Source organism: Coturnix japonica, chromosome 23 (assembly GCF_054131305.1).
Source record: "Coturnix japonica strain WE chromosome 23, WE-NBRP24, whole genome shotgun sequence".
NCBI lineage: Eukaryota > Metazoa > Chordata > Aves > Galliformes > Phasianidae > Coturnix > Coturnix japonica.
The window spans coordinates 7294553-7320363 of record NC_140685.1 but is presented as its reverse complement, the minus strand read 5'-3'; the positions used below and the strand labels follow the sequence as shown (position 1 = coordinate 7320363).

At 41.4% G+C, this 25811-nt stretch overlaps 1 protein-coding gene across 1 annotated transcript; it reads left to right on the top strand.

Moving 5' to 3' along the window:
* Positions 1-441: 441 nt before the first annotated feature.
* GNA13 (G protein subunit alpha 13) lies at positions 442-25811 on the top strand. The gene is made up of 4 exons (XM_015879752.3): positions 442-787; positions 2657-2883; positions 17024-17074; positions 20828-25811. The coding sequence occupies exons 1-4, from the start codon at positions 505-507 to the stop codon at positions 21398-21400; spliced, it is 1134 nt and encodes a 377-aa protein (XP_015735238.2). The 5' UTR covers positions 442-504; the 3' UTR covers positions 21401-25811.

Sequence of the window (25811 nt, the reverse complement as noted above, 5' to 3'; positions counted from 1 at the left end):
GGTTGGATAGGGCTCTGGGCAACCTGATCTAATAAAGGTGTATGTTTCGTGGCCCTGCTAAACAGGGGGGTTGGAACTACATGATCCTTGAGGTCCCTTCCAACCCGGGTCATGATTCTGTGATTTATTCTGTGATTCTCTTCGTATGGAGAACAAAAACTGCTGAGCTGGCAAATCTCCATCCTGCCCTTCTGACCGAGGGCTGACCTTCCTGGGCCTCACTCCTAACATCTTCCCAGCACCGTGCCGTGCCGTGCCGTGCCGTGCCGTGATGAAGCTCCAGCCCTGGTTTCCCCTCACACTCATCTCATCCACATCACCGACCGCCTCACCCCCCCATTTCCTGCCAGCCGCCATTACTGTGTGAGTGAGGATGTGACCCCCCCACCACAACGCGAGAACCTACGCTGAGGGTGGGGCTGGCGCTGCGCATGCGCGGGCAGAGAGCGGGCTGGTGCGGGCCGGGCCGGGCGGCCGCTCCCCTCGCTGGCAGTGCTCGCTAAGATGGCGGACTTCCTGCCGTCCCGCTCCGTGTTGTCGGGTTGTTTCCCCGGTTGCCTGTTGACCAGCGGTGAGGCCGAACAACAGCGTAAGTCTAAAGAGATCGATAAGTGCCTCAACCGGGAGAAAACCTACGTGAAACGTCTCGTTAAGATCCTGCTGTTGGGAGCGGGAGAGAGCGGCAAGTCTACCTTCCTCAAGCAGATGAGGATCATCCATGGGCAGGACTGGGACAGGGCGGCCCGTGAGGAGTTCCGAGCCACCATCTATAGCAACGTTATTAAGGGTGAGTGGGTCGGGGGAGGCCTGAGGGTGAAGGGGACATGGGTGGGGACCTGGGTGGGGGTCCTCGGCCTCAGCTCGCTCCTCGGGGTCCTTATCGCCCTCCTTTCTGCGGGCCGACCCGGGATGTCAGCCCTGATTTGGGGCCTTCAGCTCGGGGACGGGCCCTGAGCCGCGTGGGGGGGAACGGAGGTTCTGTGTCCCGTGAGGTCCCACAGAATGAGCCGGGTTGGAAGGGACCTCAAGGATCATGTAGTTCCAACCCCCCTGCCTGGCAGGGCCACCAAACATACACCTTTACCCGGCCCGGTCCCGGCCCTCCTGGCTGTTTCCTGGTAACCAGCGGTGGTGGATGGGGAAGAGATGCACCTGAGGCTGGGCCGTGCCCCGTGATGGGGAGGAAGCTCGGAGAGCGTTTTGCTTCCGTAGAAAGAACGGTGGTGTTGGGCTGACAGCAGCGGGTACAGAGCTGCTACAGCCGGGCTGGGTGCTGGGCACATGGTGGCTGTCAGCCCCTTGTCAGCATTGCCTTCTCACTCATTGTGTTCCGACTTTAAGCTCTGTAACACATAGGTACGATCTTCCTTGTGTTTCTTGAGGCTGAATCGTAGGCAGGTATCAGCCCTTCTTCTGAATGAGGCTTCGGAATCCCAGCGGTTCTTATAGAGCTGTTTCATAGCAGTGCTTCAGATCAAGCCTGAAAAGCTCAAATGTAGTAAGGAAGTAGAAATCACGAGCAGAAATACTACCGTCTGTTAATAAATCAGGTGGTTCTGGCTATAAAAGTGTACACGTAGAAGTGCAGATCTGCTGCAGCAGTCGTTACTTTTGACAGATACAACAGCGACAGAAAGAGAATGAATTTTGGAAGGATACTTTGGTATGGGTGAATCATAGAATGACATGAGTCGAAAAGGACCTGGAAGACCATTTTATTTCACCCCCCCTGTTATGGGGGGTCATTATCCCACCATATATATGTATTAGTGTGTATATATATATATATATATATACTAATACATGATCTTTCTCCATGTCTTTACTGTTGCTTTTACTTTCTAGATTTCCTTTTCTTTGCCACTCACAAACCTAATACTGGAGTTTATTTCACGTAATTGGTATCAACACAACTTTCTTTTTTCCCCCTCTAAGCTCTATGTGAGACAGTTTGAAGACGCTCAGTTTCTCTTAGAGATTATTTACTTTCTTATTAATTATAGTAAGTGTGGGAAAGTCTTCATGTAAATGCAATTCCAGCTGCTCTTAAGCAGTAAAACCACACAGTTCAGAGAGCTCTGTGTTTGTATTGAGTTTAGTCTGCCCATCATGAAGTTAAAGACAGTCAACTCTCTTAAATTCAATACAACACTGTAACAAAGTAGTCAGATGTGCTCCCTGTAGGCACTAGGGAGCCTTAAAATTAAGCCATCAAGTGGTTTAACATCTTCTGAAATGAAATATATAGAAGCTTCATTTGTTTTGTGTTCCTGCCAAGGAAATATAACAGCTGCAAAATGATTCTGGAGATCAGAGGAAAATATAAAAGTATGTGAAAGATATTTACGTGATACCATAGATTGGGGATTTAGTAATTTAAAGGTGGCATTTTTGGGGAGCGTTGTACTTCAGATGTTACCCTGTTTCTCAAGGCTGTGTTTTCCTGATAGCAGCTCTTCTGAGTTTTGTTATTACCTGAAAATGTAGCATTTAAATTCAATAATTCTGAACCTTTCTGATTTTTTCCCGTCTTTAGAGTCTTACCGAGCTTCGATGGTACAGAGTAAGCACATAGTTTGACTCTGTGCAGTTATAGGCTATGAAAATAGTAGGTGCGGACAAATTCTAATTGCAGCTCTCTTTCGTGTTGTTAAAGGTGTGAGAGTCCTCGTGGATGCCAGGGAGAAACTTCATATCCCCTGGGGAGATCCTGTGAACCAGAGTAACGGAGATACCATGATGGCTTTTGATACCCGCTCCGTCACGGTGGTGCAAGGAATGGTGGAGACAGCGGTTTTTCTACAGTACCTCCCAGCCATAAGAGCTCTATGGGCAGACAGTGGGATCCAGCACGCTTACGACAGGCGCAGAGAATTCCAGTTGGTAAGCTTTGTTTTTCAGTGTTTGAAGTCTGGGGGGTGTGTGTTACCTGGTTTATATATTGCTTTTTGGTGAAGCTCTTTCTGCTAAGTGACCTCCATATGGATGTCCAGCATTTTAGATGGTTGTCTGTTACTGTGTTACTGTAAATTCATGCATTTAGCTCCATTTCTTCCCACTCTTTTTCAAAACCAAGATTTACATGAAGCACCCAGTTTAATTGTCCTCATTTAATATGTGAGAAAGCCAAAGTATCCAGTACTTTTTATGCTCAGCATAAACTGAGCATACTGTATGGAGCTTTTAATATATGATTATTTTTACATTTTTCTACTTTAATCCTCTTTTTTTTAAATAAAAGCATCCTTTGCAATGAGGGAAGACTTAAAGTGATCTTTAAGAAAAGATATGCATGGGTTAATGAGAAGAATTTAAAAACCACTCCCTTCTCGCTTCCAATTTGAGCAATCTAGCAAACATTCCCTCCGTATACTTCCTGTTTAATTTCAGATGTCTGTGTTAATTCTCATGTAATGAGGTTTTTGTGAGATGAAGTTCTCAGCTGAGACTGGTGTATAGAGTTCGGTGGTGGGGTTGGAGAAGAAAAAGGATTGTCTTGATTCTCTTGCTGTGACAGTTTAAAGCCCCTTCGTTCCGTTTCCATGCTGATTTTGCAAGAGGAAACCAAGACTTAGTTTGCTGTTTATTGTTTGGTTGGCTTGTGTAGTAAATGCCAATGGCATAGGCTTGTTTAGGGTTGAGGGTGGGGTTTGACAACCTTAAAATAGATTAAATCTGTTCTTGTTGGTCTCTTAAACCTAACTGGCTTTGTGTTTTTATGTCTTAAAAATAACCTTTGTCTTAATGTGAATCTGAACAATGGCTGATGATGTCTCCTGTTGAGCTATTATGAATGATTGTATAATCACAAGCTGGCTTAAATAGGTTGTATAAATATTCTTTATAAATATGTATTGCCCAGATCCTGGAATGTCTCGGAGAGGTGCCCAACTGGCTTATCGCCTGCCCGACCCGTTCTGTGCTATTTCAGCAGGTTTTTAATGAGGCCTGTTGCATCTTACTTTTTGCATTGGAAATGATCACAAAGGGGTAATTGCCTGACTGTATTCAAGATTTTCATCTGGTGCAAATGTGACTTGTAGTTGACATAATTGCTATGCTGGTGTGATCTGTTATAAAATCCATTAAGTAAAAACGTTTCGTCTTTTATTAGGCTTGTTTGATGACTCGAGGCTAAATAGCTCCCTTTTCCTTTGCTTCTTCTTCTGCCACCTTGGGTTTCTGACGAGTAGGTTCTTTCCATAACTGAACCATGTGCAGAGTTTCATTTTGAGTAGGAGCTGAAAATGTTTTCTACTGAATCTGTGAAGGGAGGGGGGGGGGGAAAGAAAGTTTTGTTTTGGAGGTTCCTAAAGCTGCGTAATGATCTCTGCAAAAAACACATAGAACCATTTGGGCTTTGGGCAGAATTTCTTAATGTGCTATTCATAGTTGAGTGCTGCCCTAGTAATAGGTTTTGCAGATCAGGTATCTGCTCTATTTATACTTACACTGCTTTATTCCCTAAATTGTGCTGAGATTTTTGAAAGGATTTATTTCTCACATGATGTAAACATGAAAAGAGCTGAATTATGTCATTGCATGGGGTACAAGCAGTGTGTAAATGCTGCCCAAACATCAAGTCTCAGTGTTAGCCTAGTACACTTTGGCATTAAATTATGAAGATAAGTGTGGTCAACAGAATGACAGAGAACTCCTGAAAGCAGTATGTACTTCTGATATATCCACTGTCAGGCTTGTAGGAGTGTGTTCAGGGAGTCCAGGTGTGTGCTGTGGTGTAGAATGAAGACTAATAGATGAGAAGGGAGTTGGAGATGTACCTGAGGGAGGGCAGGGGGAGCTGGAATTAGGTAAGACTGCGTGTGCTCTAACTTCAGAGTGATGAGTGAGCTTAGCTGAACTGAGTTTGACGCTGCACTGAAGAACATGGCCGGTATTATAAGGGCACGGACAGGAGTGCAGGGAAAGCACTGCTTATGAGGGGAGTAAAGCAAAGGCTGAAGTGAGCAAATGAAGAGTGGAGCAGTGATGGATAATGAGTGAAACAAAAATCTGCATTGGAATTCTGGAGGGAAGGATGCAGGTTTGTGGTTCTGGATGCCATTTATAGTTTGAGCAGATAAGTGTGGAATAAGAAATGTTAAAGTGAAAGCTTACACACGTGTGTAGTTAAAATGTGAAGATGGCTGTATATTCATGAGAGATCATTGAGCTACTTGTTTTGTTTTGTTTTTCTCCATCTTTCATTTGTAGCACCAGAGATGATGCTGGGAGCCTAAAGAAACAGCTCTGTCTTTTTATAGCAATGTGAGGGAGGGGGGGAGGAATGTGGTTGTATTTTCGAGTTAGAAATCAGCATTTCCATGCCTAGTTCACTAGCGTCCTTCCTCATTTCGTTAACTTAAGTGGTCATGGGAATAGTCAATATCTCTTAGTTCCCTCTATATAAAAATAGTGGCCTTATGGCCAGTAACACAGCAGTACTTATGAAATTCATTAGTTCATCCTTGAGTAGTGCTTTGAAAGTGGAAAGAACTAATGACGGCTTACAGCACAATATGTGCTAATTCAGTACTTCTCTGATGTTCAATATTATAATCCTTCACATTTTATTACAAACCAAAACCATTTAGGTACTAAACACAGTTACTACAGGTTACTTTGGCTCCGTAGCTTAGTCAGATCCTGTAATTTGCTCTTGGGATTTTGGTCATCCTCAAGCTTTTTCTTCATCTATGGAGCATTCCTCCTATGGCCTCGTGTCCCACAGCAAGCATGGATTAGCTATGGAGTTAGTCTGTGTCACCCTAATGCTTTGTCATCTCATTAAGGCTTTGGGTTTCCCATTACAAGTTGATTTCCAGTAAATGTATGTATGTAATCTCCTGAAGTGACTTGGATAAACCTCCCCATTCTCCTAATGGTGTGACCAGTGGTTTGTTTAAATACAAAAGCAAGCTGGTTTTCCGATCAGTTGGGAAGCTGCTGCTTGAGTGCTGGAGTGAAATTTGTATTGCTTTATTTGGAGGAGGAGGGAAGCAGAAATATCTTGAACAAATTGTGAGGGATGTCTGAGTGCTTAAGTAGAGACTTCCTTGCTTTTATATTTATACCCGTGGGATCCTTCGTTCCGTAGTTGTAAAGGTTTGCTGTTCTCATTGAGATTTGCTTTCAGGCACTGACAGCTGAGGAAGCATCTCGTTCTGGTGCTGTTAGTCCAGTAACTGAGGAGAGCAATTCTGTGTGAGTGCTGCTTCTGAAACAGCCTGCTTCTCTCTGAGAGTGGAAAAGTGGGACGAGAGCTGGGTTCCTCATTTGCATGGCTTTGAATGTGTGAAAAGTTTGTTCTTGGTACAGATAACTTTTGGGTGGATTTTGATGTTTGTTACCAGCATCTGTTGATCTTCAGATGTGCTTCTTGCCCAACTTGCAGATTATACATGTGTTTTTCTTAATGCCACGATCCTTCAATGTGAGGAGGCAGTGATGGCATTTCATTCTATCAGCATTCACCCACAACTGCAGACACTGATGGCACATGAAGACGATTGGAAATGTGTTTATCTCTGGGTCCTGTTTACTTTTGTGACATGTCTGCAAGTGCTCGATCAGATTATAGAAGACAGGAAAAGGTGTGTTCAGAGTGAAGTGCTTTTTGCTGCTGCTTCTCCATAGTAGTTTTAATCATGCAGAGTAGCACTTTTGGAGAGTGTTGTACAGCTTATTGGAAGATTGTATTTCATCTTCTTTTGGAGCTTTTCTAGCTTCTGCCTCTGAATATTGATGGAGCCATTGTATGTAAGAGAACATTAAATTAGCTGTTATGGAAAGAATCAATCCTCAGATGGCCTTTGCAAAGTACTAGCAAAACTTAACATTCTTTCTGGTCCAAAGGCAATGTATCTTTGAAATATACTTCATTATAGAGTAGTGATCTTGAGAAGGCCGATGGTTTGAAGATAGGCTGGGCTGCGTGACGTAGCAGATGCATCCACACGCGAGAAAGAGGAAGTCATGTCTTAGAGGCAGCAGTGAAGTCAGTGGTATTGTGATTACTCTGCATGTTGCTTGGATTTTTGTGGATAAAAAATAGCAAGTGCTGCTGCTTTGACAGTGTTGAAACATGAATTACTTTTCCCCTTTTTCCCTGATCAATAGGTCTGCTAAACATCACATGACAAGATGGCATGTGTACAGTGAGCACCACTCCTTAAAACCCTTGGAAAGGTTAGAGCTACTTGCCATCTTCTGTCCTTACTTTGCATTAAAAGGATTTATCAAAGCTCGTTGCTAACACAAATTTCCACAAAACTCATTTTTGTGAAGTGAATAATTTAAATCCTCAGAGAAAACTGGGAGTCTCCGTTGTTCTGCTTTTTTTCCTGCTCCAGTGACAAGATTACATTGATCTATATTAATAAGATTTTGTATAGAGATTAACACTAGAGCCAAAAAGTAAGGAGGCTTATTTTTTTGGCTAGAAACCCTCCCAACATGTCTATGGGTGCTTTGGGTAATGGGGATTGATCATAATATTGTAACTGAGCTGAATTACCTTCAAGTGAACTCTTAATACTAATTTTACACAAAGTGCCAACTTTCATCCTTTTCCAAATTCAGATTAGGGTTTCTGTTTCAATCTCTGTGAGTTCCTGTGTTTCATAGGGCTGCTTCTGGGTCTGCCTCCTTCCCTTTCTGCCATTCTTCCTTTGCTGCCTGTTAGCTGTTCAGCACAGAGGTATCAGAGTATCTGAAGAGCAGTGGCCTTGTATTGCCAGCTGCCTTTGCAGTGTAAGCTGGCCTGGTTTTACTGATGGACATCTTGGTTGTGCTGTATGGGTGGCTCTTTCTTTACAACTGCTCCAAAGGGGTGTATATATGCCTTGTAAATTGTTATTTTCATGTGCAGATGTGACTGGATTGAGATCATTTCAGTGGAGACCATCTTGATGTGGCTGTGTCCTGTCAGTACATACATCACATGGAAGCGTGCTGAGTTGACTTCCAACTAAGAGTTCAGAGAATGAGATTTAAGTGGACGAACCTTTTCTCAGCAGATTCTTTTAAATCTAAGTGAAAGTGGTAGATGAGCTTTTGTTGCTTCTGCTGCCTACAGTCTAATGTGAGACATTGGTATAACCATGGGCTAGGAGCCAGTTTCCTTACTGGTCACTAACCTGCGTGTCAGTCCGTATAGCACCATTACTTCACACAGTTTTGGTGTGGCAGTAGATGGGACTTTGTCCATTTGGAGATTACTTAGTATGAGGCCATTGACTCATGTAGCTCTTGTGCAGAAGCAGCAAAATGGTAGGAAACTTTAACTTGTGGTAGCTGAGGAAGTTGCTTAAGAAAATGTGAGAAAACAAAAGTGCAGCTGACCTTAATACATAAGAGAACCCCTAGAGCAACTATACTGGCTACTGTAGTACATGCACCTCTTTTGTTTAACCAAGGAACTGAAAATGTCCTACTTTCTTTTTTTATTAGAGGTGAGTTTCTGTATCTTTGTTTAATGATGCCAGAGAAATGACTTGAAGCAGTACAACAACTGCATAGTTCTTTTAATAAGTTATCTTCCAGTGTGAAATTCTACTAGTGATGTGAAATGTTTGGATATTGCTCCTATTCAGGAAGCTGCTGAGATTCTACTGTCTTGAGTGCTTTAGACACAACTTTTACTACATCTTAAATGAACGTTCATCTAATGGTGCTTGTAGGCCTTTCAAAAAGGTAGTAAGTTTATCACTAAATCTCATCAGATATCTTGTTACGAACTCTGATACACTGTGTCTCATTAGATATCTTGTTACAAACTCTGATACACTGTGTGGTACTAAGGCTCAGTTCTGCTGATTTAGTGCTGTTTGCAAACAGAAATATCAGAACTTTAATTGAGATGGGTTTTGCTAATGGAGGCAGAGGAAGAGCTAAAAAGCATTTGGTCTCCTGGATTTCTCACGAGGCTGAAATAGGAACCAAATGTGTGTTATAAAACTGAATCCTAGGGATACTTCAGTGCATGCATCAGAATCTAGTTTAGGGTTCTGCTTTTAAGATGTTATGATTTGGTTTACCGAATATGTAATAACGGGATTTTCAAGCATCTTAAAGTTCAACATGACCAGTTTTAGCCCTGATGTGTTCCCACATGCCAAATACTTCTCATATTTTTTGGAACTTTTGCCAGTCTTGTACAACTTGGAAGCAAGCAAAGCTCTAAATGATGGATGGTGGATTTGCAGACTCACTGCTGCTTCAGTGTTAGATTAAATGCAGTTTGAGTTGCAAACACATGAAGTCATGGAGCCAGTGGGTCAGCGCACTGGAAGAGGAACAAATGTTTACAGTCTGGTTCCAGTCTGTTTTGTGTGCAAAACATCTGAAGTTTACATAGATGCTTCCCAGAGTGTAAATAGGAATTGGGAGGTGGCTGTTTCGTCTCCATCAGTGCCTGTTTTTATGGCTTCTCGCTGGGCCTCTGTGTGGTTTGACTTGAAAGATCATTTCATCAATGAAATTTTGAGAACTATTTGCAAAGTATTGAGTGTCTTTCCTAAAGGAAATGTTCTGGAAGACAAGTGTGGGTTGGAAATACCGAGGGAGCAAGTGAGAATGGTTTCTTGAAGGAAGTGTACTTGATCTTCTGAACAGTGTATCCTAAATTACAGCCATGCATTGATTTCTGTTCAGGTTCTGGCAAACATGAGTGTATTTGTTCAATGTACTGATTTCACAGATGTTGTGTCCTAAATTCTGTTTGTGGTGTTTGCTAACCTGGCTCTGACCTTTGCAAGGCTCTGACTCTCCTGCAAGAGGCTGCAGGAAGGAGCTGTGTTTGCACTGCTTACAGTGGTCCTAAGGATGCACGGCATGCCACTGTAAATGCTGTGTTGTGCTTGAGCTTTTAGCAGTGGGAAAGGTTTTCAGCAGGCTCTTGGGTTTTGCTCTTTGAGTTGTATGAACCGAATATCACTTCATACAGCTCAAAACTGTTCCATTTCTTAAAATTCTCTGCTGCTAATGGAATATGGCATATCTTGCTTTCCAAGTAGGCTTTCAGGATTACTTGGAAATTCTCATAACTGAGAGACGTGCGTGGAAGAAACTGTAGTTCTGTAGGCTTTAATGGAAAGCTATCTCTGTTCTAGCCTAAAAGCTGTAGTGCATTTTCATATCTCTAAGCAAATTTTATTAGGAAGCTGGCAATTAAATCGCTTCATCAGGAGATGGGAGGGATTCCTAGCTATCAGATGAAATTGGATGTTTAAATCAATGAAGGATGATTCAAAACCATATTCAGTGCAAGAAGCAGCCAGATGTTAGAGCCTTATTTTGGCACAGTGTGTTCTAGGCTGGAGTGCTGGTGGCTTGTTGTACTGTTCCTTCCTGCTGGGGCACAGCCATGCAGGTGTCTCTGGGTGTCTCGCTGCGGTGCATGTGCTCAGGTTGACGTGCTCTGTCTACCTCCATTTCTTAACCACATTTTGAGAATTATGGTTTAATTGGATTACTTGGTAAATAGGGAATCATAGATTAAAGGGATATAATTGGGTTAAAAACCCTTCTTAAAGTCCTTCACCTTTTGCTGTTAGTGCTGTTGTACAAGATAAAAACGTCAGGCGTGCAATGAACTCAGTGGGACTCCTCCCTTTCTTGATTCATTCTTAGCTTTGTCCTATTGAACACCCTCCACCAAATTGCATCCAGCTGTTCCAGATCCAAATTCTGCTGTACTACCAAAAGGTTTTACAAAAGATTACCTTTCATGAATCAAGACCTAAACCTTTCTTTTTCGAGGCCAGATCCTCTGTTGTGTGCCTGAATGTGGTTTCATTTGTCCGCTGCGTGATGTGTTTCTCATTGCTCTGAAGAAAAGGCGAATACAATGTGAGCTGCACACAGGAAGTGCTGAAAAGAGGAAATAGGATAGTGCTGTGCAGAGGTAGGATGAGCTGTGACGCATTTGTGACGTGCATCGGTGGAGGAAGAGATTGTTTTGTACCCCTATAAAAGCAGATGCACTCTGTATCTGAACTGCAAAAGCCTGTAGCTAATTCCAGTGTACTTAAATTTTATCTTGAAAACAGGCAGAACAGACTTAAGTTGACTATTCGAGTGGTTTGTACTGGAGAGAAAGAAGATAGATCTTTAGAGGTCTGGTAATGATATAAGGTGTCTGTGTTTCAGCCCTCCTGAGCCTGTTCTTTAAACTGCTTTAAAGCAATTTGCCATCACTTCCTAGGGACAAATCAGTATAACATGGGTCAGATGTTGGATCTGTTTGTCCCACAAGGCTGTGATAATGTGGGCATAAATGGGGTGGTTTGTTTTGGTGGGGGTGTCAGTTTATGCTGGTTTTAATGTAATATTGTCCATAATTAAAGGAAATGTATTTTCTGTGTTAGTCAAGGCTTTCAGTTCAGTAAGTAAATGGACAATTGCTTTGACTGATGCTTTTCTCAAAGTGCCTTATTAAAAAGGAATTAAAGCATATTCTTATTGTAAACTCCCAAAACGCTGCCAATAAGTTTTCTCTTTAAACAGAAAGCAATATATCAAGTGTTGGAACAGATGAGTAAATAATTTTCCCCTGCCATAGCAGATACCAAACAAGTAACTGAAGTGTTACTGTACAGTAGGGAGGGTATCTGTGTTTTTTCTAATCAGAATAATCAAGTTAGATGTATGAAAATGCAGAAGTTTCATCCTTTTATCTTAACTGAGGCATGTTTGGAAGAGGAACCCCTATTAAAAAGCCCTGGAAGGAATGAACAGTGAGAGAATATAGAAAATAGAAACATCAAAGTTGAGAATGACCCAAGGATGTTTCTCACTCTGAGGCTAGTGAAACAGATTTAATGTGTGGATGTAGGACTTGGCTTAGCTTTCACTGCTATAACTATCAAAATAATTCGGGATTGGAGATGGATACCTTAACTAGGCTTAGATGTGTTAATGGCATAAATGTCATCTTGATCATCTGACTCTTTATTGCAGTGTTTTGAGGCTCGGGGATTGGGGTGAAGGGGAAGCTGTAGTGCTCCTACCTGCTCTTCTCACTAGGAGATGTCATTGGTTTGACTCATACACGTCTGAGGATTGTTCCTGTGCTTACTAGTGAAAATTCAGTACATGTTTTTTTGGGTTGTTTGGGTTTCTGTTTGTTTGTTTTTAATAGATGTGGAAATGTTGGTTTCTCTTTTCCCAGAAATTCAAGTCAGGTCAGGAAGAGAAAATGATTGGTGTTTGCTATCATCCTGCTCTAGTTACCAAGCTGCATCTCCTGTTCTCATTAAATACCTGGCTTTCAGATTCTCAGGTCTTGTCAGCTCAGTATGTTCCACTGAACTTTCATCTTCATTTGATACTTTTTCTCCCCCTTTTTCAGTTTATAGCTTTAGGAAGAATTATAATGTCTCTGTTCCCCTAAAGCAGCTACAATTCATGTAGTTATCTTAAGGTATCAGTAAATCATGTATGATCGCTTATATTGTTTTCATGTAAACCAAATAAGTTGATGTCACTTCTGGAGTTTAAAGCGTGTGTTCATCTGCTGTATTTCATGTTGTTTTCTTCCCCACAAAATATTTATGGCTGTTTTGTTGTAGGTATTGGTAACAGACAGTAATCTGTACCATGTTTTGTTAGGAAAGATTCTTAATCTTCTGGTCTTCTGAATTAAAACAGCAGTTAAAATGTGCTGGTGTCCTATAGGTGAATCACTGCTACAGGAAGAGGACATTACATGGGACTTAAGGCCCTTCATTGTACAGACATAAGCAGGACTAGTTAAAATAACTGCAGTCTTGTGAGGGAAGCAGTTGTTTTAATGTCAGATACCTCGATAAGAATATGATTTAATTGTGTTTTGTGAATTACTCCTGAGTTCGTAATAAAATGACTTGGCTTGACTTCAAGTGGAGGGATCACAAGGCTCCAGGAGGAACACAAGCTGTTCTGAATCAAACCTTTCTGAAAATGGAATACTTTGACAATTGTGAGTAAAGTTATTTAACAGTCAACTTCCTGTGGTTTACATGCTTTTCTGAATCAGGAGGAGGCTGAAGAGCTGCAGCTGAAATACGTACACTTTGTTTGAAGTAAAAAGGGCATCTTCTACAAGCAGTCAAAGCAATTGCTTCAAATCTGAGATTCAAATACGTTTCTTTAGTCCTTTATTAAAGGTGGAAAAGCGCAGTCATCTAACACTGCAAGATCTTTGAGGCTGATGTAGGCCATTCATTTTTGTTGCACTGACTGCAATGGCTGTTGGTTAAAACTGCTGCTTGACAACGTGAGTACAAGAAATGTGCTGAGGCCTGTGTTTGACTTCACCACTTACATTGGCGTCTTCAGGGCTGTGCTGCAAGCTGAGCAGAAGGAGCTGAGCAGTGCCAGATGAGGCCATTGGTGGCCTTTGCCCACACTTGAGAAGTTTGCTGAGCTGCAGAAATCACTTTGAAGGGTTTATCTGCATTTAAAAACAAGCAAACATAAAACCCAACACCTGTGACCTTCACAAAGCAAAAGTAGAACTGTGCTATACTATGCAACAAGCTCTTATGTGAATGTGCTGGTGTGACCTGAGAGCAATTGATTGTAACCTCATTTTTATGTAGTAGGTATCAAACCCACTATGTGTGGTGTATTCTTTTTTTTATCTCCTCTCCTGTCTGTCTGATAGAAGCATTGTGATATCTCCTTAACCATTAAAATAGCATCGGAGATGCATTATTTCTGGCTTTGTGCCTTGTTCAGGGATCTCTGTGGAGAGCATGAGGCAACTGACATGAGCTCACTGCATCACTGTGCTTTAACTATATCTTAAGCTGGACTTTCCATGATACACGCTGCAGAATGAGTGTTTGCAGAGAACAGCAACGTGATGGCAAAGTTGCCTTCTTTTAACAGAAAGATCCTGCAGTTTCCCAATCTGCTCTTGGGTTGGTTGGTGGTGGCTCTTCTGTTTCACAGCTGGCAATGTTAGAGCAGATGAGCGGCTATAAGCAGCAGCCACGTGGCAGAGGTAGGTCACAGTCAGCCGGGGCAGCACGGGGAAACCCAGCTTCTTTTTTCTAGTCATCACAGGTAAAGCGGATAGTTTGCAGTTTGTGTGGGGGCAAATTTTACAACACACAAACGTTTGTTGAGTCCAGCTGTTTAAATATAGTCACTGCCATTGGTTTACAGTGCAAGATCTAGTTCTGTATCTGGTATCAGGAAATAGCCTGGTGTGAAAGCTGTCTTTGGACCTGTTGTCAGGCAAGATCACAGACAGATCATCTTCTTACTCGGCTTTAGCAATTACTGGGGTTAAGTCTTTCAGTTGGTTTGTTTTGTTATTTTCCTTTCTTCTCCATTATTGCATGAAACACTGAGACTGACACCTTCCCAAAGCACCAGAAATCTTGTTTGTGTGCTTTGTGATGCTGCCTTGTTAAGCTTATTTAATACATATTAAAACTCCTCAGTTCTGCAGTACTGCACACTGATAACAATCTGTTAATCATGATAGCTTGCTGTTCAAGGGTATCTGAAACTAGCAGTGCTTTTCCTGCTAATAGGAGAATATCGAGGTCAGAATGTCTTTGTATGAGTCAGTTTTCTGCTTGTAGCTGTATGATCTAGAGGGGTGTCTGGAATATGAAGGAAAAGATGAGTTATATTTGAAGACATTGGGAGTTCTCAATGACATCCAAATAAATAAAAGTCAATGAGTGAATGGCTTAAAGATACAACTCTTTCATAAGGAAAGAGCCCAGTGACTGATCTTGAAGCGTTGAGGAGGGAAGCTCGGTATGTCCCTGCTTTTTGAATTTCTCTGTCTTTACATCTAATTACCTTTATAGTTTAATCCCTTGAATTTCAGAGCTGCCACCTTACTAATTATCTGCCATTGACTTTTGTTGCATGGCAGCCTAAAAACCTAAGCAGCTTTCTGCATGTTACTTTGCTGTTGCTGGACATGTGACTGTAGAGCAACTCCCACTGCTGCAGGACGATGCATTTTGCATTTGTGCTTTCCAGAAATCCCCTCCTTGGGAAGCTGCTTCTAGTGCTGTTTGCTGACCTCTGAGGGCTGTGGTTTGCTTGTGTGCGTGAGCTGCCGGGTCTGCTGGAGCAGCATTAAGCCCCAGGATTTGAAGGAGAGGCAGTAATTCATGCATTCCAGAACTGTGGAGTTAATGCTTCGGGGAACAAGCATTGCCATAAGTAGTATATAAAGGAGCTGATATTAAAATACACGTATTCACACACACATATACCTGCAGCTCCTGAGGCTCAGGTATTCTAGAATAAATATCTTCTCTTAATGAATCTGAAATGTGGCCAGTTTTTTTTACATAACCCTGTGGGGGAGGAAGGTTCTCAGTTCTTTCTAGAACCTAAACAAGAAATTGAGTCTGCCTTTATTTTGCCACAACATTCAGCTAAAGGCAGTGGGTTTAGCACTTGGAAGGCTGCGTTTTGTTCCTGTTACTCCTGTTTGGGAAGCTTGAAGTAAAAGTGCTCCTGGTAGGTTTGTGTACATCAGTTGTGTTTTTATTGCCCGTGAAATGAGAATGCTGTTCCACCCACACGTTCCTTGCAGGGCTGTGTTTAGAACAGATTTCTGAAATGCTGGAAAAAATAGAATAAAACACTGCAGTTAGTGCAGGCAGTCGGTGCTGTGCACCCACAGGCTTTAGAATGGTGTCACTGCTGCACTTTGGCCCCGCTGAGAGAACAGATAAAGTGGTAGATGTGTGCTGGACTCTGTTCCTGCAGGTGTGTCAAGCACAAAGCGTGTTTCAACCAAAGTCTTGCTGTTGCCTAATTAAAAGTTGATGTTCAAATTGCCCAATTAAAGGTGCAGCATTTACTTCTATTAAGTGACTTATAGGATCCACAAACCTCACAAAGGTGCCTGGCTCTTGTGTCTGCTGGAGCCCTTTTTGCTCTGTTTCTTTGCCATAGAGTGGTGCTGCTTTGAGGACATGGGTTAACACTGAGATTTGATGTAATTCCTAGAGAAATTTGTTGAGCCCAATTCAAGTGAGAAGTCATTACTGCTGGTGTGTAAACGCTGTCCTGATTCACTTGGATTGGATGTAGCTGTTCCAGTCTTGGCTACTTCATAGTTTTCTCATCAAGATAATGCAGTCAGAATTCCTGCTCTTCCATCCACAGAGTGGGAACGCAGATGCTTTTCTTTGTGTGTTTGTAATGAAGTAAGTTATGTTGCAGCTTGGTCAGTGGGAAGCACGTTGTGTTTTTGTTGTGATTCCTTCTCACTGAGCTCCATTGGTACATTACCTATTCCAAGTACTTCTGGGTCCAACAGCATCCTTGTGAGAGTTCTTCCTGGGTGCCCTCCCAGAGTCCTGGAATGCTGACTGTAGTTAGTTACAAAAAGAATCTTCAGTTTTGTGTTACTGGAGTGATTAAGAACTGTTGTTCCTGTGATAGTGATAGCTTGAATTGGAAGGTTGCCCATGCAGTAGATGCAGCATCACACGTCATTGCAGCACAGAGCTCAGTTTATTAATCCCTGACTAAGGAGTTCTTCTCCAACTTGATCTTTGGCAGGGAAGTCTGCCTAGTAAAATGCTTCCTCTGTTTCTCCTCCTCTGCTCATCATTTATTGTGCTTAGGGGCAGCACACATGAGTGGGATCGTATGGCAATGCAGCTATACATTAACTTGCCTCCAGTGCTCAGTCCTTGTATCTAAATGCTGGTGCCCAGAGCCTTCAAAGAGCTGGGAGGATTGAATGCATCTTTTCATGCTGAAGGCATGGTTGTTTCCTTGTTCTTCTGAATAACGGTGTAGGATTTATCTTGCAATCCTAAAATTAGAAAGAATTTTAGTATGTAAACGTGGCTGACTGTGCTTTTGAAGCTTAAATATTAACTAAATAATACTTCAGTTGTGTTCTTAGGATTGCTTCTTTAGGGGGAAAAAAAAAAGGTAGTAATTAAAGCTTAACAACCATTCAGTTTAGATTAACTGGACTTGAGAATAAAGCCATTGAGATGAGTGGGCCACTTGCTAAGTAACTGTTTGCTTTCATTTCTAGGGGGAATCCGTAAAATATTTCTTGGACAACTTGGATAAACTTGGAGAACAGGTAAGCTTTTTGTTTTTCCTCTCCTCAAAGGATTCTTTGATCACTGGGCTTTTAAGCCGATCAAATATAATTAGTATCTATTAAAGTAACTTTAGTTAACTTTGCCTACTTCATTACCTCAGCAGTTCATCATTGGCGTGTCAGCAGCACAGGGCGATGTGAGGGCTGAGACCTCGGAAATAAAACTCTTCTGTGGAAATTGAGCAAAATTGAGCACATTAAAATTAACTGATGTCCAAAAATGACTTAATGTGTATACATACACACTTAGGAAAAGTGAGCTATCTGTAGAGTGCTTTTCAATACGATGCTGGTTTCAGTTTCAGTGCTGAAGTTATGTGTTTGTCTATATAGATGTGTGTGCATGCACACTCAAATTGTATTTCTGCTGTTGCTGTGCGAGTGCTGAACTCCAACTGACAGCATTTCCGGCTTAAAGTTAGACCAAATACTACTGAGATACAAAGGATTCTTCAAGATCTGCCGTCACAAAAAACATGAAATCTTGGTGGGAAAAAGTATGTTAGCTGTGTTACTAAGAGTGAAAGATTTGATAGGTTCTTCTGGTTTGTTCTTATCTATATGGAAGATTTATCTAATGATTGTTTCAACAAAACTGTATTAATGTAAGTATTTTACTGCTTTTATCTGATAATCTGATACAATGAGGCTGGCCTGCAACTGAATTGTGTATAAACAGATAGACCTCTGGTTTGCGTGCCCCTTGCCAAAAGGGAGCTCTTTTGCCTGTTGCCAAAAAGGGAGCTGCTGATAACAGCGTGTAGGGAAAAGAACTTGCTGTTCAGATTTAATCAGCTCAGCAAAATAAGAGAGGCTGGGATCGGCTGCATTCCTTGCTACTGCTTGTTACTTCTGCTGCCCGTGCAGACTACATGTATTCAAAAAAGCTCACAGAGACATTGGTTTCCATGGTGTGATTGGCTCTTATTCATACCTTAAATTCCAGTTGTAAGTAGGCAAACAGCGATGTGATAGGCAAACCAGCTACCTGATAACGGAAAGAAATGCTGTTGAAGGAGGTAGACTGTAGTGAATTTGAGGAAGATGACAATTCAGGAAGAAAGCAAGAGGTAGAAAGAAGTTGAGTTGGGGTCTTAGGAATCGTTCCCAATATGTATCCTCGGGAAGAGCCAGTGCTAACATGCAAATAGAGCTGTGCAAGAGGAAAAGGGGGGGAAAAAGGAAGGTAGCAAAGGAGTCAGTCCCCATGGAAGAGTGGGTACAGGACAAGTACAATGGGTGCAAGAAGGAATGGGATCAATAGTGAGGAAAGAGCTACTTTAGAGTTGTTACAGTAGCAAGCTGGTAGTATCTCAAAGATCTCTGTATGAGGGAGAAAAGAATGGAACCGTCCTTCAAAAAGAGCATTAAAATATGGGGAGATTACTTAGGAGTTGTTTTATTTACTCCCCTGTAAGCAAACAATGTCTGTGTAGCAAGCACTTGACTTCCAGTGTACTCATCTGTGGGCTGTCGCATAGGAGAAGCCAACTACGTAGGTTAAAATGTGGTAGGTCTTCTCCATATACGTAGAACTTGAAAGCACTTGAGAGTGTTTTATCTGTGGTTGCAAGTGTGCAGGGAATTTGTCAGGAATTCTAGGATGGAGCCCTTTTCTTGAAAGCTTTACTGAATAAACAGTCAGGGCCAGCTTCCAGAGGAGTTTGCTCTTGTTTCAATATGGAAAGCAATATGCAAAGTATGCAAGGCCTTTCCTATTATTTGATTTTATTCATTTACGTACTTCTAAAAACATCAGTCACTCCTGAGCTTTTCAAAGATTTCCTGGTTTTGCCTTGAGAATGTGTGACTGAATTACCAAATAGAAAACCCTATACGTGCTGTTTGCAAGGTAGGATATGTGTTGAACTCTCTTGCCAAAAAACTAACAGTCAACATGATTCAAAATGCCTTCATGTGTACCCAGCACCATTTGATATTGCTCTGTGCTTTTGGTTGTCCTTCCTCTCTTAACAGCATTTGGTAGAAAAAAAAATCCAAGATGAATATAACTAACAAACATACATTACTCTTCATATTCCCTTCTCTTTCTTCAGAAGGGCCTAGAAGCACATTTCCGGTGCTCAGTTGGAAGAGAACACAGTACTGTTATAGTACTGTTCTATATATATAACTCTTCTGCAGACAGAGGTAGTACAGGCTTGGGATTTGTATTAGTGGTGCAGGGTGGGGATCTTGTGCTTCAGAGAACTACTTTGTGATTGCAGGCCATGATAAAAATCAGTGCCTTAGTCCTGAGTGGCTCGAATGAAGAGAGCAAGGAGTTCAAACAAAACAGTCTAGCTAGTTTCACTTTTGAGCTTACAAAGTAAAGCAAATTAAATGTTTGGAGCATTACATTTCCCTTGCAATTTCTGCTGTGATTCAAACTTTTCTAGCTCTCTTAAACTTGGAATTACCAGTATTTGAATTGCAATATATTTTCCCTCCCACTCCTAACTCACAACTTATTAGCTGAATCAGACTTTCTGGACTACGATCTTAAATATCTTTATAAAAGCTTCCAGTTTGGTAACTGGCAGAGTCAAAGGAAGACATAGATCACTAAGAAGAGGCTGAAGTTCCAGCTCTGAAATCTAAATCATTCCTTCTGAAGTTAGGAGAAATGCTGGAAAATGTAAGGAAGAGTTTCAATACGAAGTGAACAGAAAAGCTGTAAACATCAGCATCGACCAGCTGGTTGAGGTGCAGCTTTTAAACAAGAGAAGACTTAAATGTAATTCTTAGGATGAAGAAATACCCAATATGATGCGTGTTGAATTTCATGCCAGCGAAAGCTGACTAATAAGAATTTCTCTTTCCATAAGCATCTGTTGACAGTGATCATGTAAGAAGTGCAGAAACTTAATGCTGCCTATAGAAAAAAAGGCAAGCTGGAGAACCACAGGGACAGCTGGCTCAGGTGTTTCCTTAAGTTGTGCTACTGCAAGAGCACTGCTGTCATCAACTGCTTGTTTCTCCTTCTGTTCTACTAATTGCAATTGCACAGGATGTTTGGACAAAACCAAGCTGTGGGAGCTCACAGGAGGGACACAGCTAATTAATACAAGTGCTTTTTGTGTTTGGGACAGATTCAGCTGGATCCACAAGGTCCATGGTACAGACACAGCAAGTTGCTTAGGTTTGACTTTTCTGGCATAATTAATTGATTGCCTTTAATTTCTGACTGAAGCAGCTCTTTTTGTTGGGTTGTTTGTTCTTTTTTTTTGCCTATAGGCAGCTGTGCAGAAGGCATGAGAACATGAGGCAAACTGACTGCCTGTAGTTAGGATGGAGTCCTACCATGAATACTGGTTTGAGAGCCCCATTTTAGACCCCATTTGCTGCATTCCTGTACAGTTGTCAGATGTGTTTCCTAGCTTTGTGGGAAGATGATGAATCAAGCAGAAAATAATTCAGAATGAGGGAAATTGGTATGAGGAGCTGATAGTGCACCTTTCAGGGCTGTTTATGAATGCTTGTCATTTGGCACATGGAAAGCTTCAGTTCTCTGCAGGGCAGTAAATGTTTTGATTTCACATTGGGTGTGTTTCCTGCTTTTGACTCCAGGTCTTTGCAAAATGCTTCAGTGTTGGAATATAAATATACATACATGTGTATGTTTGTTCAAAGCCTCATGCTGTTCCTCTGCAAGCTTTCTCTCAATTGCAAGTCAGCTGTGATCATCGTGCCCGTGACTTGTCCTAATATCAAACTGCTTTATTTTTTTAGGATTATCTTCCCTCGCAGCAAGACATACTGCTGGCACGAAGGCCCACAAAAGGGATTCACGAGTACAACTTTGAAATAAAGAATGTTCCTTTCAAAATGGTTGATGTAGGTGGCCAAAGGTCAGAGCGGAAACGTTGGTTTGAGTGCTTCGACAGTGTCACATCAATACTCTTCCTTGTTTCCTCGAGTGAATTTGACCAAGTGCTTATGGAGGATCGGCAAACGAATCGCCTTACGGAGTCCCTGAACATTTTTGAAACAATAGTCAATAACCGGGTTTTCAGCAACGTCTCCATCATTCTCTTCTTAAATAAGACGGACTTGCTTGAGGAAAAAGTACAAAAAGTGAGCATCAAAGACTATTTTCCACAATTTGAAGGGGATCCCCACTGCTTAACGGATGTCCAAAAATTCCTGGTGGATTGTTTTCGTACCAAACGCCGGGACCAGCAGCAGAAGCCCCTCTACCACCACTTCACCACTGCTATTAACACAGAGAACATCCGACTAGTTTTCCGTGATGTCAAGGATACCATCCTTCATGACAACCTCAAGCAGCTTATGCTACAGTGATGTGCAAAAAGACGTTTTTATTTGAGTAACTCTTGTGTGTTGTTGTTTGTTTGTTTTTTTTAAACTAGAAGTTTACAGCAGGAGTAGAGAAATCCAGGTCCTGTCAGACTTCTTGATACATGGCTAAAAGCTGCTGCTGAACACATTATTGCCAATTTCTGCAGAATTTCAGGCTTAATCTCTCCCAGTGTAGCTTCAAGTTGACTCAAATTGTAATTTTATAGCAGACCTATGTCTAAGTTACCTGTAAAGTGATTCAATTTGACCTTTTAAGAACATGCATATTATCTTAGAAAATCATTCTATATTCAGAATTCCAAGTCCAAACTTCAGTGAAATTGTTGCAGTTGTTGAGCTTTGGCAGTAATTTAGGGGGGCAGACCTTTCACATCAGACTTCGTAATGAAGACTGTGATACTGTAGCTGACTTACAATTTCTCAGGTCTAATATTAGCTAGAAAACCCTTAAATCCCTCGCTGGAATCATGCATCTGAAGCTGGGATTCCTGGGTGTAATGTTCTTCCTGTTAAGCATAAACCTTTGCAGGGGTTTTGACTAGGATGTGCTTTAAAAATCCTTGGATTGGGAACTTCAGATGTCTGGCAGGAAGTACTGGTGCAGGCACGAGTCCAGCGGCGAGGCGTAGTGAATGACACAGTACACTGTTTCACTCTGTTGCATTGTAAGTACTCTGTCTTGGAGCCATGGCAAACATAAGAGCACTATGATGGTCCTTTTGAATGTGGGGAGGGGAGCAAGTTAAACTTGTTTATCTTATCTTCACAAACCAGATGTGACATGTAGGTACCTTACCTTTTCTTGAAGCGCTTTAATATATCACTGGTTTATGACTTCCTGCAGTGTGCCTCTTCGTGATCAGTAAGGATTCGGTGACGGATAGAAGTACTTGCAGACCTAAGTGCCTCCGTGTGTTCTGTCCTACAGTATTTTCAGTGGCCTTATGCAAATATGTGTTCCCAGCAGAGGCCTTGTGTAGCTGACACCGTGAAGATGAATGTGTTTGCTGAAAGAAGGACATCACAGCAGAATACACTTCAGCTGATGAGGTTCTTTCTGAGACTTTCCAGTTGGGTCTAGCAATCCTAAGTGTACTTGAGCCAAACATGTTGCATAGCGTACTTTAGATAATATTTTACCATAAGTTCCATTGTAGTTTTTTCTAAAGGGTAAGGGTGAGATATTACTGTTACCATGTGATTACCAAAAAAAAATGCTTCTTGCCTAGAAATCCTCACACACCGAGCAGTGTGCTACCAAGTAAGAGTAAGCTTGCCAACATGTGTTTTTAAGAAGAGTACTGCTGCTCCAAAGCTTTCCCCAGGCTGTAATTCCATTTCAGTCTGTCCAACTTGCCGCTTTGCCCCATGGAACCTGCACGTTCCTGTGGATCGTGATGCTGGCCAATGTTTTCTTAACGTGAATCTTTATCAGCATCCCACGTATGTGGCAAGAGGTGTGATGTAATGTGCTCAGCGCTTGGAGCAGCGTCTCTGCAGGTGTGATCATGTTGCTGGAACATAGGAAAATTGCCTGTCTCCTGAACTTCAACTTTACTTACTGTGATTGTAAGTTGTATTAACATCTGTACCTCATTCTCCTGTTCGTAGGTGGAGAATAGTGTATTTTTATTTAGTTAAGTGCTTTGAAAGACCTCTATTTTTATATCATCCGATGAATAGTCATAGATTAGTCTGTGTTTGCTGCAACGAGGCACTATTTTGGGAGGAAGGAATTCTGTAAAGAGCTTGGGAGAAGTCACGGTGTGTTACCAACAAAGTCAGTGCAACATTGTCGAGAGGGTTAATACAATCATTAGATGGGGATATTTAGATTCTGCCTCTGTTGTAGGCATGGATACGGTTACTTTTGTGTCTTCAGTTCATGTGTAAGCAACTCAAGGATGATGAACTGGAGACCTCAGAAGAGGCTGGTTGAGGGTATTTAAAGGGTTGGGCAACATGCTTCTGGTGTCGGCCTAAAAGTTCTCCACTTTCCTCTTGGGAGGATGACGGGTTGATTTGTAAATGCTGTGTGAGCAGACAATAAACCTCTGCCTTTTAGCCTCCAAAGTCCAACAGTAGTTTGAACAAATCCACACCCATGTAGGGAGGGCAATTAACCATTGGAACAAACGGACGAGAGGAGGAGGTGACTTTTTTTTCCATTTCTGACAGTTGTTTGAACAAGTTTATTTTGAAAAGAGACTTGTCTGTGCTGATTAACATATAATTAATTTGGAGAAGGTCTGTAGTAAGTGTTTGGTGGGATGTCAGACTAGATAGCTACAGAAAAGACTGAAGACTGGATATTGGATGATGAGGAATATTACAAGGAATTTGTTTTAAAAAAAGAAAAAAAGATAATAATAATGTAAAGTGTTGATAATTTTCTATGTCAAGGGACTTGTTAATTTACAAAAGATCCTCAAAACTGATGTCAGTCTAAGGATGTGGTCAGTTTCACCAAGGCTCCGGGCACTTCTGACGGGAGCTGAAGTAGGAAAATACTCATCAAGCTTCTCTATGAACCAACATACACATAAAACAAAACACTGTTTTGAATCCTTTCGGAAGACTTTCTCTGTGAATGTTGGGGCCTCTAAGGCAGCAAGGTGCACCCCAGGTGTTGGGGCACTTGTGACAAAAGTAGTAGTCCCTGGGAGATAAGCACTATATGAATCTCAGGCAAAAAATGAAATATTTTAATGAAATTACTGAATGAAATCACTTGCGTTTCCCACTCCCACTTCTTTAAAGGGAGGGAGGCAACTAACCTTGATGTAGCTGTTTACATGGTTCCTATGTTAACATACTGGATAAACAAACTGAATCAACATTGGGCTTTTCCATCTTTAAACTTCAGAGCTACCTGAAAAGGAGCAGCGCATCACGTACTGTTGTATTGCTTTTTAGGTTTTCTTCTAAATATCATTTCTGTTCAGCATTATTTAATTTTGGTACAAGACTGCTGTTGAGGAACAGGCTGGTTCTTATCCTGAAGCAATCACTGTTGGATAGGAAGGCTCAGCTTGGTAGTCTGCGTTCCAAGTCAAGGTGCATTTCCAGGTGAGGTGGAAAAGCAAGTGGCAAAACAAGGTTCACAGAACTCTCTTTAGTTCTCCTTGGTGGAGTAAGCCCTGTTTAAAATATGACTGATCAATGACCATAAGGAGATATACCACTGTCTTGTACAGGCTTTGCTGTACTTGGAAGTGAAATCAGTGTTTAAATGACTGTTCCCTGCTGCAGTGTGTTCAACTGCATCGAGTGATACCTTAAAACTGTGGCTGTTTATCAGGGCTTTAAAAACGTTACTTCTGTATGTGTTGTATGTGGGAGCGTAAGCCATCAGGTTATGTAAAACGTAAAGCTTTCTTTTTGGGATACCCACTCGTCGAAAAAGAAAATAATATATATTAAAAAAAAAAAAAAAAGAAAATAATCAGGTGGGTTCATTCATCTTGACGGCTGTATATTGGACTCATTTGTCTAGTAAGTGGCTTTGTATTTTGCCCATCAGAATTACTCCAGCAAATTGCTCAGATGAGGTGTTTCGAGCTTTGTGACACTTGGCTAATAATAGCATTTATGATTGGTTTCAGACAGCTTATCCAACTGCATCTGCTCGCGGTGTTTAGGAGCAGCTCACTGCTTAACAACGGAGCTATGCACATTTAATGTGTCCGTTGCCATTGGAAGGCTTCCCTTGTTATTTCTCTTCAAGGTCAGTTGCAGATCATTCATTTTCCAACAGTAGCATTTCCTGCTTCAGGATGATCAGAAGTTTCACTCCATACCGAGATGTTCACGAATTAACTTTACAGGTCTTGTCTCTTTGATGGTACCATTAACATAGTTGTTGTTTTTTAATTATACAGCATTGCAATACAGTGCCATTTTGCAATTTCTTTGCATTGTACTTGAAAATAAGTTGAATAGCAGACTATTTAAAACCGCTTTCCTGCGCTTTCAGTAGCAGTGAGAGCTTACCTTAAGTGAAGCCTTTATGTAAAAATATATTTTGTACCAATCTCATAGATCTTTAACAAAAACCAAGATTTGTATTAGCTTTGTATAAATGTTTGTGGCTTACGATTTTATATGTTTAACTTTTTATAAACTTTCCAGGGACTACTTTTTATTGTACATTTTATTTTCTCCTTTGCTTTAGTTAAAGATTGGCAATAAGTTATTTCTAAGGGAGGTCTTAGGAGACAAAAAAAAACATCGCTTCCTTTTTATAAAGTGGTTCAATCAATTTCTAGTTTAAAACCTCTTCCATTCGCTTGTACATCGCTCTGTACATACTCTCCAGAAGCGTTGCCTTTCAGCTATTAATATTTGCCTTGTGTACAAAATTACTGACGATGAATAAACATATACAGCCTCA

Bases quoted from the DNA above. Each gene is read 5' to 3' on its own strand.
- GNA13 (XM_015879752.3), top strand. From the start codon at position 505: ATGGCGGACTTCCTGCCGTCCCGCTCCGTGTTGTCGGGTTGTTTCCCC. The intron at 788-2,656 runs GTGAGTGGGTCG...GTGTTGTTAAAG, and splicing joins CTATAGCAACGTTATTAAGG to GTGTGAGAGTCCTCGTGGAT. The intron at 17,075-20,827 runs GTAAGCTTTTTG...TTATTTTTTTAG, and splicing joins TGGATAAACTTGGAGAACAG to GATTATCTTCCCTCGCAGCA.